Consider the following 18,454-nt stretch of genomic DNA (forward strand, 5'->3'; position numbering starts at 1 on the left):
GCGGCAGAGAACTGCCTCTGAAACTCTGTGATGGCAGGAGTCAGGAGGGGGACTACTGTTTTTGTCCTTTCCTGCCTCATCTATCTCATTTTTTTTACTTAATGTTACTTCTTCACTTCCCATTTAGCAGGTGAAAGTTCTGTGTAAACACAACTGTATAAACACTCACAAAATGCTGGAGGAACTCAGCAGGTCAGGCAGCATTCATGGAAATGAATAAACAGCCTATGTTTTGGGCCGAGACCCTTTATTAGAACTCACTGTGCCTTTAAAATGACATGTTAGGATGAGGCATTTGCAATTCCCCATCCACGTGTGAATCAAAGTGTACATCAGGATGTCATCGTATACATAATCCAGAGGCCACAGCTCAAGGTAATTGCTTCAGTCTTAATGATCATTCTTGCTTTTGGGGAACTGGGAACTCCCAGTTATTTAGTGCTGAATGACTGCAGACATTGATAAGTCATTAATGCAAGCTTTCAATGGCCTATTATATTTCCTCTGCTTGCTTCAATATATTGAGTTGGGCGATTTGTTGTGTTTGTTAGCCTCGGACTGATCTTATGCTGGTGGTAACCAGCAGTAGGAGATGAATGCATACAGATCTCTCCTCCTCTGACAAAGGTAATTATGATCTCCAGTACTCTATCTTCAGCTAACTCTACACTGTCCAATTTGATGCCTAACATTATCATTTCAATGAAGCAACAGCAGCTACCTGAATCTGAGAGGACAGGTCAAGAGTCATAGGCCACTGAATAGGAAGAGTTTCAGAAAAGATGGTTTATGGATCAGATCGTGATTAAAGGAGTTGAAATAAGATGAGAATGGGCCAAGTGTGGTAGGACGGGTAACGTAGTGGTTGGTGCAATGCTTTACGGTACCAGTCACCCGGGTTCAATTCCTGCTGCTGCCTGTAAGGAGTTTGTAAATTCTCCCCGTGACCACACACATTTCCTCCGGGTGCTCTGGTTTCCTTCCACAGTCCAAAGACGTACCGGTTGGTAGGTTAATTGGTCATTGTAAATTGTCCCATGATTAGGCTGGGGTTAAAATCGGTGGTTGCTGTGTGGCACAGACTGGAGGGCCAGAAGGCCTATTTGTGCTGTATCTCTAAAAATAAAATACATTGTGCAAAAACTGGTTCAAATCATGTCCACAATCTATCAGTAGTAAAGTGCCTTTAGTGAGTGGAAAACTCATGACTCAAGGTGCTTTGATAATAAATGGGAAACCAGTCACAAATAGGGGAGCTGTAGTGAGAACAATGGGTGCTTATGAGTTAGGCAAGAATTAGAGGAAAGAAGCAGGGAGGGAAGTTCTAGATATACCAGAAACGGTGGACCAGGTCGAGGCAATAAATGGAAGAGAAGACAATTAAGATAAGGAATAAAGATGAGGGTAGCCATGAAGACAGCACATCCCATCATTTTTTTTTCCTCTGCGGCCCAAATAACTTTTCCATCATCAATAGCAGATGTTTATTCTGCTTGTGGATTTGAAGGAGAAGGGTAGTACACATAGTTAGAGGTACAGAACTGGAATGACTTAATTATTCTTCATGTAAGACTAACTCTGAAATTAGGCCAATCATAAATGTTGGCGGTAGATGCTGTGGACTTATCAGTCTCTGTTACTACCTGTTGCTCCGTCGAAAGGATCTGAATTGTTGCTTGGAAATAAACATCTTAAGCAGCTTCCTTTCTGAGTTGATAACGTGGTTTTCTCAGTCACAGTGAAGATCCCCTTCTCACAATATCACTGTTGCACTTCTTCAGGTCACCAGCACAGCACAGAGGCAGTGAATTGATAGATTCACTGCCACAGACAGTAGTGGAGGCCAAGTCATTGAGAATATTTAAAACAGAGGTTGATTAAATCTTGATTAGTAGGTGCATCAGAACATACCGGGAGAAGGCAGGAGAATGGGGTTCAGAAGGACAAATAAACCAGCCATGATTGAATGGTGGAATAGACGATGGGCCAAATGATCTAATTCTTCTGGTCTAAACTGGCTTCCCACAGGAAGCTGTTTCAGTCTGCATCACTACCCATTTGCAGCAAATTCACAAAGCTTTGCTCAGGAAATACTCTGAAGGTTAAAAAGTGGTTGTCAACAAGATGAAGGGCAGAAAACCTGTGTGTGTGTGTTGGAAAAAAACCGACTACTGAATGTGTAACACCAACTGTAAATTCCAGTTGTTGTGCTTTATCTGTTAGGACTTGGAATGGTGGTGGTGGTGGTGATGGTGAGTGGATTAGGATCAAATCACAACACAAACATCCGTTCAGGGGACTGGGAGTGCAAGGTAACCTTTAATCAGTGATCCAGCAGCCCATGTTGCAGTGTGGTGAAAAACAGACCTAATCCACTGAATTGTGAGGTAGAGAGCAATGTTGATAATACATTATATGTCAGAGCAAATGATTTGGTATGCCAAACCTTGCAGAATCTCTAGACTTTAAGCTTGCGACATGACTTGCTACCTGACTACTGCAATTTTGCAATTAAGTGTGACAATGTTATGGTTTAAGTTGATCTAAAGCACAACAAATCAGTTGATCTACTTAGTAGCCGAGTAGGATCATGCTCGAGAACAGCAGTCTGCGCTTCACCTTCCACACACTATCATTCTCAGCTTGTGTTCTCATGTTAAGTTCAGTGATTCCCCACAGCAAGCCCTTTCTCCTTCCCTGCTGTCCCTTTCGTCTCTGTATGCAATGATGCCAAGAGCACAAGGACCCACCACCAGGTTGCACAGAAGACCAATCTAGCTCCCAGCACAGAGTGATTCCAGTCTAACACAGATCTATACATCGTCCTTCAACAGTAAAATCTGATTTCACCTGATAATTTGTCTGACAAAATTCTGACCTTCTGTCCAGGACTGCAGATCACATCAACAGTTGGGTTCTCAGGGGACTATGGATGTTGGATTACCTGGCTGTTTGAACATCGGTGGTGATCACCGAACCCCCAAGCAACCCACCGCTTTCACTCTATGGACATCTGTGGTTAAAAATAATTCCATGGATCTTCTATGGGATGCATTTTCCAGGGGAGAGGAGGGAGCTGTGTTGTGTCTTGTGAGTGGGGCTGTGGTGTTTATTTGCATTGATGTCGTCTGTACCAGAGAGCTGCCCTGTACGTTTCCATTGCTCTGTTCTGCAGTGGAGGTTGATGATGCTCCTTTCCTCTACTGCTGGTAAGTGGAGAGACTCTGAGGTCCTTCGGCCTAGAGTTGAACGTGCTCAGTAGATGTCTGGGCACAACTTCCAGTCTTGTGTGTCCTTGCACTCCCAGTAGCCACCTTTGTACACGTACATCTCTTCTCCAGTGAAGGGGTCCTCTTTCTTCTCGAACCACACCGGTTTGTAGGCTTCAGAGTCCCTGCCTGTGTTTGGAAGAACAGTTTCATTTAGAGACATGAGAGACTTCCAGATGCTGGAATCTGGAGCAAACACAACATAAATAGCTGGAGGAGCTCAAAGTCTGTGGAGGGAAATGGACAGTTGATGTTTGAGACCCTTCTTTAGGTCTGAAAGAGTAGAGGGGAGACAGCCAGTATAAAAAGGTGAGGAGGGGTAGGGCAAGAGCTGGCAAGAAATACCTTAGGTGGATCCAGGTGATGGGGTTGACTGGTGGATGGTGTCAGGTGGGCAGGGGGAAGCACCAGAGACTGGGAAGTGAAAGGTGGAAACAACAAAGGAACAGATTACCTGACCTTAGTTTGCAACCAGGAGCTTCTTCCCCTCTTTATCCCTTTCTGCAGGAACCAGTCTCTCAATGACTCCTCTGGTTTGTTCATCTCTCCCCCCCATCCTCCAATCTGCCTTCCCCCGCACTTCCCCCTGCAATGGAAGGAGGTGGACATGTCCCTGTACTTCTCCCTCACCAGCATCCAGGGCCCTGAAGAGCCCTTCCAGATGAGACAAAGATCAACTCTCAGCTCCACCAATCTCTTCTATTGCATTCAATGCTCCAAGTATGGTCTCCTCTTCATAGATGAGACCAAGCACAAAATAGGTGACCATTTTGCAAGGCCCCCGCTTGGTCATTTGAACCTATTGGCCAGAAGTCATTTTAATTCCTCTCTCCATTTCCACTCCAAGCTGTCTGCCCTCAACTTCTGCCTCTGCCAGGGTGAAGCTAAACAGAGGAACAGCACCTCTAGTACTGCCTAAGTGGTCTACAACCCAATGGCATTAATGATGAATTGAATGCTCCATTTCAGGTAGCCTGCTCCCCCTCTGTGCCTTCCTCTCTTCTGTTCTAACCAAGTCTATTATAGCCCCCACCTTATTACCCCTTCCCTCCAGCTTCCTATCACCCCATTTCTTTCTTCTGCCCCAGATTCTCCACCACTTCCTTTTTTTGGATCCATTCTTCACCTTCCATTCCCATGGGTTTCAACCTTTAGCAGCCCTTTGTTGCCTCTGCATGTAATCTACCAGCCTCTATCATTACTTCTGCTCTCCTGCCCACCTCCCACTGCCAATCACCCCCCCCCTTTCTTTCACTTCTTCACACTGGCCATCTCCCCTATATCTTTGAGTTCAGACTGAGGGTCTTAACACAAACATGGAATGTTCATTTCCTTTCACAGATGTTGCCTAACCCACTGAGTTTCTTCAGACTTTAATTTATAGAGTCATGCAGAGATACATCACGAAATGGGCCCTTATCCACAATATTTATGCTAAATCTGCCTCTCTTTTTCATCCACATCTACCTATATATTCCTCAGATTGTTCCTATCTTTACACATAAACTTGAAACTTTGGGGTAATGGTCCTACTCCTATCAATAGGAGCCTCAGTTATCAGTAACCTCTTGCAATGAATTTGAGGGGCTTCTCAGTAGATAATGTTACCGCAGCTTCCACTTGTGTGCTATTGATGAAAGAGTAGCTGAGATATCTGCAGTGTAATGAATGGCTAGGGAGAGTCTATAACCAGCCATTTACGTTCTTCTGCATTATCTTTCTAACTTTCCCCTCATTCCCATCAGCTTCAGCTTGATTTGCCACTTACTTATACCTTAGGAACAATTTACACTGGCCAGTTAACTTACCAACCCATAAATCTTTGGGAGACAACTGGAGAACCTGGAGGAAACCAACAGGAAGCACATGCAGACTCCACCCTGAGGCCAGGATTGAACCCAGATCTTTGGTGCAGTGTGCCAGTGGCTCTAATAGCTGTGGCATCATGCCGTCCATAAACACTGCCTTTCAAAATATCTTGATATTCAGAAGCAGTTCACAAGTAAGGGGTGATTGGCAGTAGTGATGGGGTGGGGTGAGGACAGAAAACAGTGCAGACTACTGACATGAAATCCCACAAAAAACAAAGACCAGGTCTTCTAAGTTTTACTGATTCAGACAGGAGGGGTAAAGCCACCTCCTCCTTTTCTTTGAAAGGCTGGTGTGACAGAGGGCAAAGTGAGCTACAGTATGCCATTTGAGCTGATGGCATCTCTCGGCCCTACCTCAGTACTGAAGCAGTTGCCACCCACCTTCTGCACTGAACCCTAGTAAACTCATGAACTCACAACTTTCTGATTCAGATTATCGTGCAACTAACTGACTCAAGGCACCCATGCCCTCTTTCCATTATTACCACCAGGGAGGAGACACAGCTCCCTGGAGACTCACCTTTTTTTTTTCAATCTTTTTATTAAGTTTCATATATATAAAAAAACATAACATTGTATTGTATTAAATAGGTTATGAATACATTAAATTTGAAATTAAATTAGTAATAAGATAACAATATCTTATTAAACTATCAGTAAAAAATGAAGATTGAACGATAATCAATCTAACCTATATTAATTATACATGGAAAAGATTAAAGATAATCATCAAAAGAAAAAAAACAAAATACAGGAAAAAATGTATATTAAGAAATAGAAAAAAAAATAAACTTAAACTAACATGGGCAATAATAATAGTTTATATATATATGGTAGTGTCAAAAACTCCGGAACTCCATACCAGAACAGAATAATAAGAGTAAAGGTCCGGAATAAGCCAAATTAATTCATATGAAAGTATCGAATGAACGGTCCCCAAGTTTCTTCAAATTTAATTGATGAATCGAAAATAGTACTTCTAATTTTTTCTAAACTTAAACAAAAAATAGTTTGGGAAAACCACTGAAATGTGGTGGGAGGATTTACTTCTTTCCAATTTTGTAATATAGATCTCCTGGCCATTAATGTTACAAAAGCAATCATTCGTCTAATTGAAGGGGAGAGTCGACTATCATCTTCATTTGGTATACCAAAAATTGCAGTGATAAAATGAAGTTTGTAAATCAATATTCCAAACTGAGGAAATGGTGGCAAATATGTCCTTCCAATAATTATGTAAGGTAGGACATGACCAAAACATGTGGGTCAATGAAGCCACATCTAAATGACATCTGTCACATTGAGGATTAACATGAGAATAAAACCGAGCAAGCTTATCTTTAGACATATGAGCTCTATGTACGACCTTAAATTGTATTAAAACATGTTTAGCACATATAGAAGAAGAATTAACCATTTGTAAAATTTTTTCCCATTTTTCCGTTGAAATATTGTATTGAAGTTCTTTTTCCCATTCCTGTTTAATTCTACCCGATACCTCTGGTTGTATCTTCATAATCATATTATAAATAAAAGCCACTAATCCCTTCTGACAGGAATTTAAAGTAAAAATCATATCTGAAAAATCTATCAAAGTTGAATTAGGAAAGGATGGTAAAACTTTATATAAAAAATTTCTAATTTGTAAATATCTAAAAAAATTAGATTTAGGTAACTTAAATTTGTCAGAAAGTTGGTCAAAAGACATTAAACTACCTTCAGAAAAAAGATCACGAAAACATATTATACCTTTCCTTTTCCATATACTAACAGTTTGATCTATTAAAGAAGGTTTAAAAAAAAATAAGTAAGGTAGGGCTATTAAGAACAAAGTTTTTCAAAGTAAAAAACTTACGAAATTGAAACCAAATTCGTAATGTATGTTTGACAATAGGGTTAGATATCTGTTTATTAAGTTTAATTAAGTCAGTAGGAAGAGAAGAGCCAAGAACAGAAAATAAAGAATATCCTTGTGCATCATTACATTCTAAATTTACCCACTGCGGGCACAATGGTGAATCTAAATCTAATTTCCAATATATTAAATTTTGAATATTATTCGCCCAATAGTAAAATCTAAAATTGGGTAAGGCTAAACCACCATCTTTTTTAGATTTCTGTAACTGTCTTTTACTTAATCTGGGGTTTTTATTTTGCCACACAAATGAGGAAACTTTTGAATCAATGTTATCAAAAAAAGATTTAGGAATAAAAATTGGTAAGGCTTGAAATAAGTATAGAAATTTCGGCAAAATCATCATTTTAATAGCATTAATCCGACCAACTAATGATAAGGATAAAGGAGACCATCTAGTAATAAGTTGTTGAATTTGATGAAGCATAGGTAAAAAATTCAATCTGAATAAATCTTTATATTTCTTGGTAATTTTTATACCTAAATAAATAAAATTATCAGTAACTACTTTAAATGGTATCCTATCATTCAGTAAAGTTTGTGCATTTAAAGGGAAGAAACTCACCTTCTGCCATCATATTTCTGAATGGCCCACGAACACTCACTACCTTCTTACTCTTTACTTTCGTTCTTTTGTAATTCGTAGTAATTTGTTGTCTTTGCACTGAATTGTTGCTTTCAAACAATGACATTTCACATTGTACAAGTCTGTGACAATAAATCTGACTCTAAAGTGTTGTAAAATTTCTTCCGGAACGTTAGGAATGTTAGTTTTGTAATACCGTAAGAGAGTGTGATGTATTTCTCCCTCTCCCCTAACGCCCAGATTTGAGGTTACAGGATTAGTGATTGATTCTTGCAGGCAGTTTTCCCAGAGTGTTGCTGGGAGATGGTTAGAGGGTAAAACAGAGAGGTTGAATTGGATTAAGGTCAAGTGTGAAAGGTCTGAGTGTTGCCTTATTCTGTCATCCAGCTCCAGCTCCACTGCTGCCTGAGCCTCAACCAATGTCCTTGGTTCTCACCTTCCTCCAAGGCTTTGGCTGCCTCGGCCTCTCTCAAGCGTCGGACGGCTCTCTGCTTCTCTTCTAATCGCTGCTTCTCCACATTTGCCTCCTCCCAGTCGCCGTTTTCCATCAAGCGCTGATCCGGACGCAGGCGACTGTCAGTTGGTGCCGTCCCACTCTCCATCTCATTCAGGGTGAGTGCCAGCTCAGAGAAGTAGTACATGTTTTCTGCATTGTCCCTGGAACAGAAGGGCATATTGTGGCCGTGTTTCTTAATACAGAACACATATACAATGGTCTCAGAAAGATGCACATCACAGATTCAACAGAATGTACCAGGGAATAAAAGGCTACACTGTGAGGATAGGTTTCAAAATTTGGAGGTGGCTGAATGAATCAAGATATGTAGAGAGCTGATAGAGTAGAAAACCCATTTTCTTTGAGCAAAGGACCATGAACACAAGGGCATGATATTAAAACTGAAGTCAGCCTATTCAAAACCAAAGTCAGGAAGCAATTTCTCTACACAAAAATGCAGTGGAGGTTTGGAACATTGTCCCCTAGTAGAGGCTTGATCTACAAAGCCTAAGGCTGTAGAAAGACTGAGATCTGTAGAGGTAGAAGAAGATCTGAGGGCACATGACTAAATGAAGGAACAGAACAGTCATAATCTAGTGGAATCCCCACCCATGTTCTAACCAATTCTACTGGAGCACCATCCAGTGTCCTGACCAGCTGTAACAACTTCTAGTAAGATAATTACAAGGCATATGACTGCAAGACCCTTTCAATGGATTGCAGAGACTGCTGAGAGAATCATCAGGGTCTCTCCCCCCTCAGCCAGGATTATATACCAGAAAAGCTGTATTCGTAGAGCTCTCAGCATTGTCATGAACCATCCCATCCATTCTACAATCTCTTTGTCCTCCTACTGTCAGGTAGAGGGTGCCACAATATAAGAACAGAGACCGTTAGGCTGGGTAACAGCTTTTTATCCCCAGACTGTGAGACTAACTTGCTACCATCCAGTATACACTATTTATGATCATTTCAGAGGGGCTTAATGGTCTACTTCTGCACCTATTGTCTAGTATACTGTTGCATACTTAACTATATGTCATAGGTGCACTTTACATCAACTTTTACACCTACAGAATCTTTCTAAAGTATCTGTTAAAATTATTGTGTTCATATATGCTTATTTTGCACCTCAGTGCCAGAGCAACGTTGCTTTGTTCAGCTGTATACATGAGTACAGTTGAATGAATGACAGTAAACTTGAACTCGAATGGCAGATCAAGTTCACGAGACTGAACGGTCTGTTGTTCTGACCCAATGGCTGTAGTGTAGGTGACACTACTGAGCCTGAAGGTGTCTGGCATGACATTTCAAATGGCAATGACTTGTGGTGTGCATAAAGCACAGCGACAACAACTTCATTTACTTAGCATCCATAAAGCAGATACTGGCTCAAAGTACTGTCTAGGAGCATGAGAATTACAAAGGAATGAACAGCAAACCACCAGCAAAAGACAGAAGGGGTGATTACAAGCTTGACTGAAGAGACCTTCCCTGGAGCACACAAAGGTGACTGAAGGTTAGATGTCAGGAAGGATTCCAATGTGTGTGGCTGAGCAGCTGAGCACTTCAACACCCAAACCCAGGCTGCAGGAGTGCAGGTTAAACTGAACTGATGGACCGAGCACTTCAACACCCAAACCCAGGCTGCAGGAGTGCAGGTTAAACTGAACTGATGGACCGAGCACTTCAACACCCAAACCCGGGCTGCAGGAGTGCAGGTTAAACTGAACTGATGGACCGAGCACTTCAACACCCAAACCCAGGCTGCAGGAGTGCAGGTTAAACTGAACTGATGGACCGAGCACTTCATCACCCAAACCCAGGCTGCAGGAGTGCAGGTTAAACTGAACTGATGGACCGAGCACTTCAACACCCAAACCCAGGCTGCAGGAGTGCAGGTTAAACTGAACTGATGGACCGAGCACTTCACCACCCAAACCCAGGCTGCAGGAGTGCAAGTTAAACTGAACTGATGGACCGAGCACTTCAACACCCAAACCCGGGCTGCAGGAGTGCAAGTTAAACTGAACTGATGGACCGAGCACTTCATCACCCAAACCCGGGCTGCAGGAGTGCAGGTTAAACTGAACTGATGGACCGAGCACTTCACCACCCAAACCCAGGCTGCAGGAGTGCAGGTTAAACTGAACTGATGGACCGAGCACTTCATCACCCAAACCCAGGCTGCAGGAGTGCAGGTTAAACTGAACTGATGGACCGAGCACTTCAACACCCAAACCCAGGCTGCAGGACTGCAGGTTAAACTGAACTGATGGACCGAGCACTTCAACACCCAAACCCAGGCTGCAGGAGTGCAGGTTAAACTGAACTGATGGACCGAGCACTTCAACACCCAAACCCAGGCTGCAGGAGTGCAGGTTAAACTGAACTGATGGACCGAGCACTTCAACACCCAAACCCAGGCTGCAGGAGTGCAGGTTAAACTGAACTGATGGACCGAGCACTTCACCACCCAAACCCGGGCTGCAGGAGTGCAGGTTAAACTGAACTGATGGACCGAGCACTTCACCACCCAAACCCGGGCTGCAGGAGTGCAGGTTAAACTGAACTGATGGACCGAGCACTTCACCACCCAAACCCGGGCTGCAGGAGTGCAGGTTAAACTGAACTGATGGACCGAGCACTTCATCACCCAAACCCGGGCTGCAGGACTGCAGGTTAAACTGAACTGATGGACCGAGCACTTCACCACCCAAACCCGGGCTGCAGGAGTGCAGGTTAAACTGAACTGATGGACCGAGCACTTCAACACCCAAACCCAGGCTGCAGGAGTGCAGGTTAAACTGAACTGATGGACCGAGCACTTCACCACCCAAACCCGGGCTGCAGGAGTGCAGGTTAAACTGAACTGATGGACCGAGCACTTCACCACCCAAACCCGGGCTGCAGGAGTGCAGGTTAAACTGAACTGATGGACCGAGCACTTCACCACCCAAACCCGGGCTGCAGGAGTGCAGGTTAAACTGAACTGATGGACCGAGCACTTCATCACCCAAACCCGGGCTGCAGGAGTGCAGATTAAACTGAACTGATGGACCGAGCACTTCATCACCCAAACCCGGGCTGCAGGAGTGCAGGTTAAACTGAACTGATGGACCGAGCATTTCAGCACCCAAACCCGGGCTGCAGGAGTGCAGGTTAAACTGAACTGATTGTCTGAGCAATTGTAGGAGGGGATGCAAGTCTGGAGGTTGTAAAAGTCACTCAGGGTAATGAGCACATATTCAAAGCCTTTGGTAGACCAGGGGTGCTGGACTTCATGACAGCCAGCTGAATTTTGAATCAGCGCTACAGAAGGGCAATGTTGGTGAAATCGAGAAATGGCTCCGAGTTTCCTTGGTTTGGAGGTTTGATGGGACTGTAACAGGCAATGACAACATGGCTGGGTGGCACAGTAGCTTAGTGTTTGTGAGATGTGGGCATGCTAAGCTGGTGCCAGAAGCATGGCGACACTTGAGGGCTACCAGCACAATCTACACTGATTTGACTTGATGCAAATGATGCATTTCACTGTGACAAATAAAGCTGATCTTTAATTTTAAATACAAGTGGGTCCACTGTTGACAAGATTGTGGACTTTGGAGATCTGGGTGACCTCTGAGGTGAATGGATTCTCTAGGTCAGCTAGTGAATTGTCACCATCCACGAAACAAGTCTATCGTAACTATGGAGTATAACATCGTTAACGCAACAATGGAGTTTAACAGAGTTACTGCCGCTATGCAGTTTAACACCTTTACCGCAGCTATGGAGTTTAACACAGTTATCGCTACTATGCTGGAGGAACTTAGCAGGTCAGGAGCATCAATAGAAAGGAATAAATAGTTGACGTTTCAGGCTGAGACCCTTTTCATAGCTGCTGCCTGACCTGTTCAGTTCCTCCAGCATGTTATGTGTGTTACTCTGGATTTCCAGCACCTGCTGAATTCTTCTATTTATAACCGGCCAAGAGGCTGTACCGCACTTAATCATCAGTTGGACTAGGTTCAAAGGTAACTCCTCCTAGTTAGACTGTTGGGTGTTTTTAAAGAAACAGTTAAAAAGAGAAATCTCTCCTCTTTGGATACGTATGGGTGTGGAGAACTGAAAGCTTAATTGGCCATTGTAAATTAACCCTAGTATGTGGATGTGGCAGAATCTGGGACAATAGGGTGGGGAGAATGAAATAAGATTTTTTATTGCTGCATGCCTGATAGGTGGTGCAGGCTTGGTTGGTCCAGGGCCCATTTCTTTGCTGCGTGACTCTATTAACACAATATGTCACAGCATAGAAAGAGGCCATTCACCCAACTGAAGGTGTGTTAACTCTTTGAAAGGACATCAAATCACAAATTATTCTGCATTGGAATTTGCTGCATTCAGAATATGGTGATAGCTGAGATGATGCTTACCAGATTTACACTGTGTGTTAGATTGTTAAGTCAATACTCACGGAAGTGCATACTTCCTCCACAGCGCCTTGGGTGGAAGGGTCTGGTAAACAGTTTTCTGTTTGCCCTCATAACTGGTCCCATCTTGACTGCTTTGTACAACTTTTGCAAATTCCATCTTCTCATCCCATGTCCCTGACAGGATATAATTTGCTTTGCCTTCTCGGTCAGTCATCACACCCGTCACCTGTTTTATCGCAAGAAAAAGTATTCTCATTACATAGCAGCACTTCTCCCAGCTCAGTAAGAAGACCCACATTAAATCCATCTCAATTAGTGGTTTCTCCATTTCATTGGGTTTCATCCTATTTTGGTGTTGCATGAATAATGGGATTCTAGCTCATAAGACAAGCTGCCTCTGTAGGAAACCCGTAGAAATCTGTTCTGTAATCCAGTTTTAACTGCACTGTCATGCTTGACATTCAAAATCTTTCTCCTGTACCACCTGAGAAAGCTCCTTGATGTTAAACTGTCCTGTACCATGATCGTAAATACAAAGAAACTTCAGTGGTCATGGGTGCTGGATCAGGACTTTGAGCCATCAAAAATGCAACATAAATTCTTCCCAAGCCAAGAATAATGCTGTGGCAGGCAAATAGTTGAACAGAATAGTATTTATTTATTAATCCATTTATTTACTTATTTACTGAGACAGTATAGAAAATGCCCTTCAAGCCACACTGCCCAGCAACCCCCGAATTAACCATAACCAAATCACAGGACAAGTTACAATGACCAATTAATCTACCAACTGGTGGGAGGAAACTGAAGCACCTGGAGGAAACCCATGCAGATATGGGGAGAATGTATAAACTCCTTACAGGACAGAAGTGGGAATTGAACCCATGTTACTGGTACTGCAAACAACTGTAAACCACTACGCTACCATGCCAGCCCAGTAGGGCAGTTAGCTACTTGAGGGATAAAGGAATAGAAGAATACAGGACAATGGTTAAATGAGATAGAAAGGTAGACTCCTGTGAGTCTAGATGCTGGCATATATCAGTTACACTTAGTACCTTCTTTCAGTGCTTTAACATTTACACGGTTTCCATGCAGAACCTGAAATGCTCCGGAATTTGTCCAGGTGTTGAGATTGGTTCTGATGGGAAACTGAGGGATGGAGAAATGGCACAAATTCTGTTCCTTGGAGATTCCTCCCAGCTTTACCTGCTCTTCTGTGCCTGAATGAATTTTTTGAAGATGTGACTAAACACATTGATGAAGGAAGAGCAGTAGATGTAGTGTATATGGATTTCAGCAAGGCATTTGATAAGGTACCCCATGCAAGGCTTATTGAGAAAGTAAGGAGGCATGGGATCCAAGGGGACATTGCTTTGTGGATCCAGAACCAGCTTGCCCTCAGAAGGTAAAGAATGGTGGTAAATGGGTCATATTCTGCATGAAGGTCGGTGACCAGTCATGTGCCTCAGGGATCTGTTCTGGGACCCTTACTCTTCGTGACTTTTATAAATGACCAGGATGGGTTAGTAAGTTTTCTGATGACACAAAGGTTGGGGGTGTTGTGGATAGTGTGGAGGGCTGTCAGAGGTTACAGCGGGACATTGATAGGATGCAAAACTTGGCTGAGAAGTGGCAGATGGAATTCAACCCAGATAAGTGTGAAGTGGTTCATTTTGGTAGGTCAAATATGATGGCAGAATATAGTATTAATGGTAAGACTCTTGGCAGTGTGAAGGATCAAGAGGGATCTTGGGGTCTAAGTTCATAGGACACTCAAAGCAGCTGCGCAGGTTAACTCTGTGGTTAAGAAGGCATACATTGTATTAGCCTTCATCAATCGTGGAATTGAACTTAGGAGCCCAGAGGTAATGTTGCAGCTATATGGGATGCTGGTCAGACCCCACTTGGAGTACTGTGCTCAGTTCTGGTTGCCTCACTACAGGAAGGATGTGGAAACCATAGAAAGGGTGCAGAGGAGCATGCCTTATGAAATCAGGTTGAGTGAACTTGGCCTTTTCTTCTTGGAGCGACGGAGGATGAGAGGTGATCTGATAGAGGTGTATAAGATGATGAGAGGTGACCTGATAGAGGTGTATAAGATGATGAGAGACATTGATCGTGTGGATAGTCAGAGGCTTTTCCCCAGGGCTGAAATGGCTGCCACAAGAGGCACAGGTTTAAGGTGCTTGGGAGCTACGTTCCCTCTAAGCTGTGCGCATGTGCGCATACACACACGTTTTTCATGTGCGCACAAAAGGTTAGTTACCTAAAATAATCTAGTAATTAATAATTATACTTATTGAAAATAATCTTGTAGCTAAATGTTTTTGTTAACTAGTTAGTCGGTTTTTCAAACACTACAATGCACGTCAATAATTTATGTCATCTCACTTTTCCTGTTCCAGTTTGTACAGCTGCATCATTGCGGCAGCCATCTTTGGCGGACAGTGTTCATATTGTAAAGTTTACAAGGATCTGTTTCAAATCCTGTAGATAGCTTACTAAGTTTTTATTGAAAAAATATTGTTTCTCTATGTCGAATTCAAAAGAAGCGAAAGGCGTGAAGCGCAAAAGAACTGCAAATTTGTTTAAAGTTGAATGGCTTAGCAAAATAGTAGGAACTGCTACACTGAAAATGTCACAGTAGATACAAGTTCTCTGTTGACTTTTATAAATAGTCTTTGTGTTCATTTAGAAGAAAGGTTTCCTGAAGATGAGGGACAAGAATGGTCAGCTTTTGATTTCTCCACAATTACAGATTGTGATTTCACATTTGGCGATGAACGTTAATGCCTTATGTCTAAAATATCATGATTTCCTAGCTGAAAACACTGTAATAGTTAGACTTTATTTTTACTTTACTTCATTGTCAAACAATTGATACTAGAGCGTACAATCATCACAGCAATATTTGATTCTGCGCTCCCTGAAGTACAAATCGAAGTAAGTATAATAAAAATTTAAATTATAAATCATAATTAGAAAATAGAAAAGGGACAGTAAGGTAGTGCAAGTCAGGTCCAGATATTTGGAACGTACGTCCCAGATCCAGGTCAGGGTCCGTTTAGCAGTCTTATCACAGTTGGAAAGAAGCTGTTCCCAAATCTGGCCGTATGAATCTTCAAGCTCCTGAACCTTCTCCCAGAGGGAAGAGGGACAAAAAGTGTGTTGGCTGGGTGGGTCGTATCAGTTTAATGATTTCAAATTTTCTGTGAAAGAAAAAATTAAATCCAAACTGATTTCAAACTTTGCTCAAATGGTGGCATTTGTACTTCAAAATAAACAGTTTTGCGACCTTGCACAGTTGATGGACATTGAGGGAACCTTTCTTGCATCTAGTGCGGACTGTGAGTGAGGTTTTAGCCTAATGAATCAACTCAAAAACAAGCTGAGAAACCATTTAGGTGAATGTCATTTGGATATGTGTATGAGAAACAAAAGCTATCAATTGGATGGAAGTTCTATTAGTCCAGATAGATAGAGTTTACTGAGAATGGGTAAATGCCAAAGACAGGAAAGAGAAAAAATAACTGAGTGACTTAAATATGTATGTTATTTTGTTGTTATTCTGTGCAGTTTTATGTCAAATATTTTGTAAACCTACATAAACTGTGCCATGAGTACATTCAGTACACTCATACTTTTGTCACAGGAAAAAATTTGCACAACATAAGATTTTTGTGCACACTACTAAAAATTAGAGGGAACATTGGTTGGGAGTAGGTACAGAGGAAATATAAGTTTTTTTTACAGTGGTGAGTGCATGGAATGGGCTGCTGGCGATGGTGGTGGAGGCAGATGCGATAGGGTCTTTTAAGAGACTTTTGGATAGGTATATGGAGCTTAATAAAATAATAATATGGGCTATAGGTAAGCCTAGTAATTTCTAAAGTAGGTATATGTTCAGCACAACTTTGTGGGCCAAAGGGCCTGTATTGTGCTGTAGGTTTTCTATGTTTCTCTAAATTTTAACTTTACAATATGCTTGGGCATGAGCCAATAGATAATGAGAAATGACCAACATGAAGTACAAGTGACCAGTTCCTGCTCAGTAGAATTTTTTTTCGTATTTTAGAACTTCAGGTAAGCTGCTGCCTGGTTGCCACTGATGCTCCTCAAGCTGACTGCTGGGAATTATACAGGTGTTGCACTTGTAGAGAAAGCTTCCAACGGTTGATAAAACCCAGGGGAACCATGGACAAGGGTTTTCATGTACATAATCCTTTAGTGAGCAATTAGTGGCAATGAAGAGTTGTACGGGCAACAGATAGATTGCCTAATTGAGCGGTGTCATAATAATAGCCTTGGGCTCAATGTCAGCATGGCCAAGGCATTGACTGTGGACTTCAAGGATAAGTTGGGAGAACATTCAAATCCTCACTGAGGGGCCAGCAGTGAAAATGCTGAGCAGTTTCAAGTTCCAGGACTTCAATATCTTAGAGGATCCATCCTGTGCCCAACGCATTGATGAAATCACGAAAAAGGTATGCTAGTTAGGTGTCTGAGGAGATCTGGCTTTATCAAACTTTGACTGATTTACTGTGGATAGCATTGTGACTGGATGCATCACCACCTAGCATGGAGGCTCCAATGTACAGGAAGCAAAGAGGCTGCAAAGGGTGGTAGGTCAAATGTCTAGGCTCCTGAGGAAGTAGAGGTGCTAGGGAGCTTTCTTCAAAGTAAATTTATTATCAAGGTACATGAATTCATTTTCTTTCAGGGATTTACAGGAAAATAAATACAACAGAATTTATGAAAGCTGGACAGGAAGAAAGACTGACAAAAAACAAATGTGCAAAAGACGATAAATTGTGCAAATAAATATAACAAAATAAATGTATAATATTGAGAACATAAGTTATAGAGCGACAAATCTGAAGATGACACTCACCTTCCTGGCACAGTCTCGTGAGAAGTAACTATAGGGACTGAACTTGAGTTGACATTTGTCCTTTGTCTTGAAGTTCACAATGTCGATGTCTCCTGACTGAAGCACAGACACAAAATTATTCTCTGAATCTTAAGGCTAACTGGTATCCTGCAGTTGAATGGGAACTGGACCTGATTTAATGGGTTGATTCAATAAATTACTGAATTAATTAAATTCAGTAATGTAATTTAAAAAATATCATCACTAAACTAAACCAGGGAGAGCCACAGCTCTTTCTCTCATTCATTTGCACAATAATGGGGTAAATCCCAGCCTGTGCTGTCGCTAGGGAAATGCCAGGTGACACTATGCCACAGGTTTATTTAATAGATCACAGGATTTTGCTGACATTTTTTGACCATCCCTGTTACTCCTGAGGTCCGGTGCCAGTTAAGAGTAAGCCATAGTAAGAATGGCTGGATTTCTGAAATAAAAACAGGGAAAGCTGACAGTGTTCAGTAAGTCAGGCTGCAGCACCAAAACGTTCTTTGACAACTGATAATAGGTCCTCAACTGGAAACGTTAACTGTGTCTCTTCCCACAGTTCAGTAACATTACCATGACACTACCTTGCCATGCTGGACAATGATCATTTCCTTGTGATGTTCAATGGCATAACATCACCAATTCACCACTGTGTAGGAGCGGCACTGACCAGAAACTTAATGAAACCAACCCTACAAATACCATAAGTAAGAGAGCATGCCACAGGCTTGGTATCCTGCACAGATGAAAGAAAAGAGTTAAATTTGATTCTTCCTTGGTATTTGCAAAAATAAAATACAAATTTGAAAGACAAAATGGTGTCAGTTTGGAATGTGGTAATGGCCTGTACGCCCCCTTACAGAACAATATTTTGTTGCTATTTTGAATGTACACTGTTAAGATTAGAAACTGGTGAAGAATGTTTTTCTCCTTACATACCTGCTGCTCTATTTCTAGGTTATGTGTACCAAGACAGAAGCTCAC

The 18,454-nt window shown here is 42.1% G+C and overlaps 1 protein-coding gene across 2 annotated transcripts in view; it reads right to left on the reverse strand.

The window, feature by feature from the left end:
• Positions 1-229: 229 nt before the first annotated feature.
• Positions 230-18,454, reverse strand: part of LOC132404277 (oxysterol-binding protein 2-like) — a 383,310-nt gene continuing 365,085 nt past the window's right edge. For both annotated transcript variants that reach the window (XM_059988436.1, XM_059988435.1), the window contains 4 exons: positions 17,447-17,542; positions 12,594-12,778; positions 8,078-8,298; positions 230-3,398 (listed from right to left, as the gene is read on the reverse strand). In XM_059988436.1, the coding sequence (XP_059844419.1) occupies positions 3,256-3,398; positions 8,078-8,298; positions 12,594-12,778; positions 17,447-17,542 (645 nt within the window). In that variant the 3' untranslated portion in view covers positions 230-3,255. The remainder of the gene's footprint in view (positions 3,399-8,077; positions 8,299-12,593; positions 12,779-17,446; positions 17,543-18,454) is intronic.

This window comes from Hypanus sabinus, chromosome 13 (genome assembly GCF_030144855.1).
Source record: "Hypanus sabinus isolate sHypSab1 chromosome 13, sHypSab1.hap1, whole genome shotgun sequence".
Lineage (NCBI taxonomy): Eukaryota > Metazoa > Chordata > Chondrichthyes > Myliobatiformes > Dasyatidae > Hypanus > Hypanus sabinus.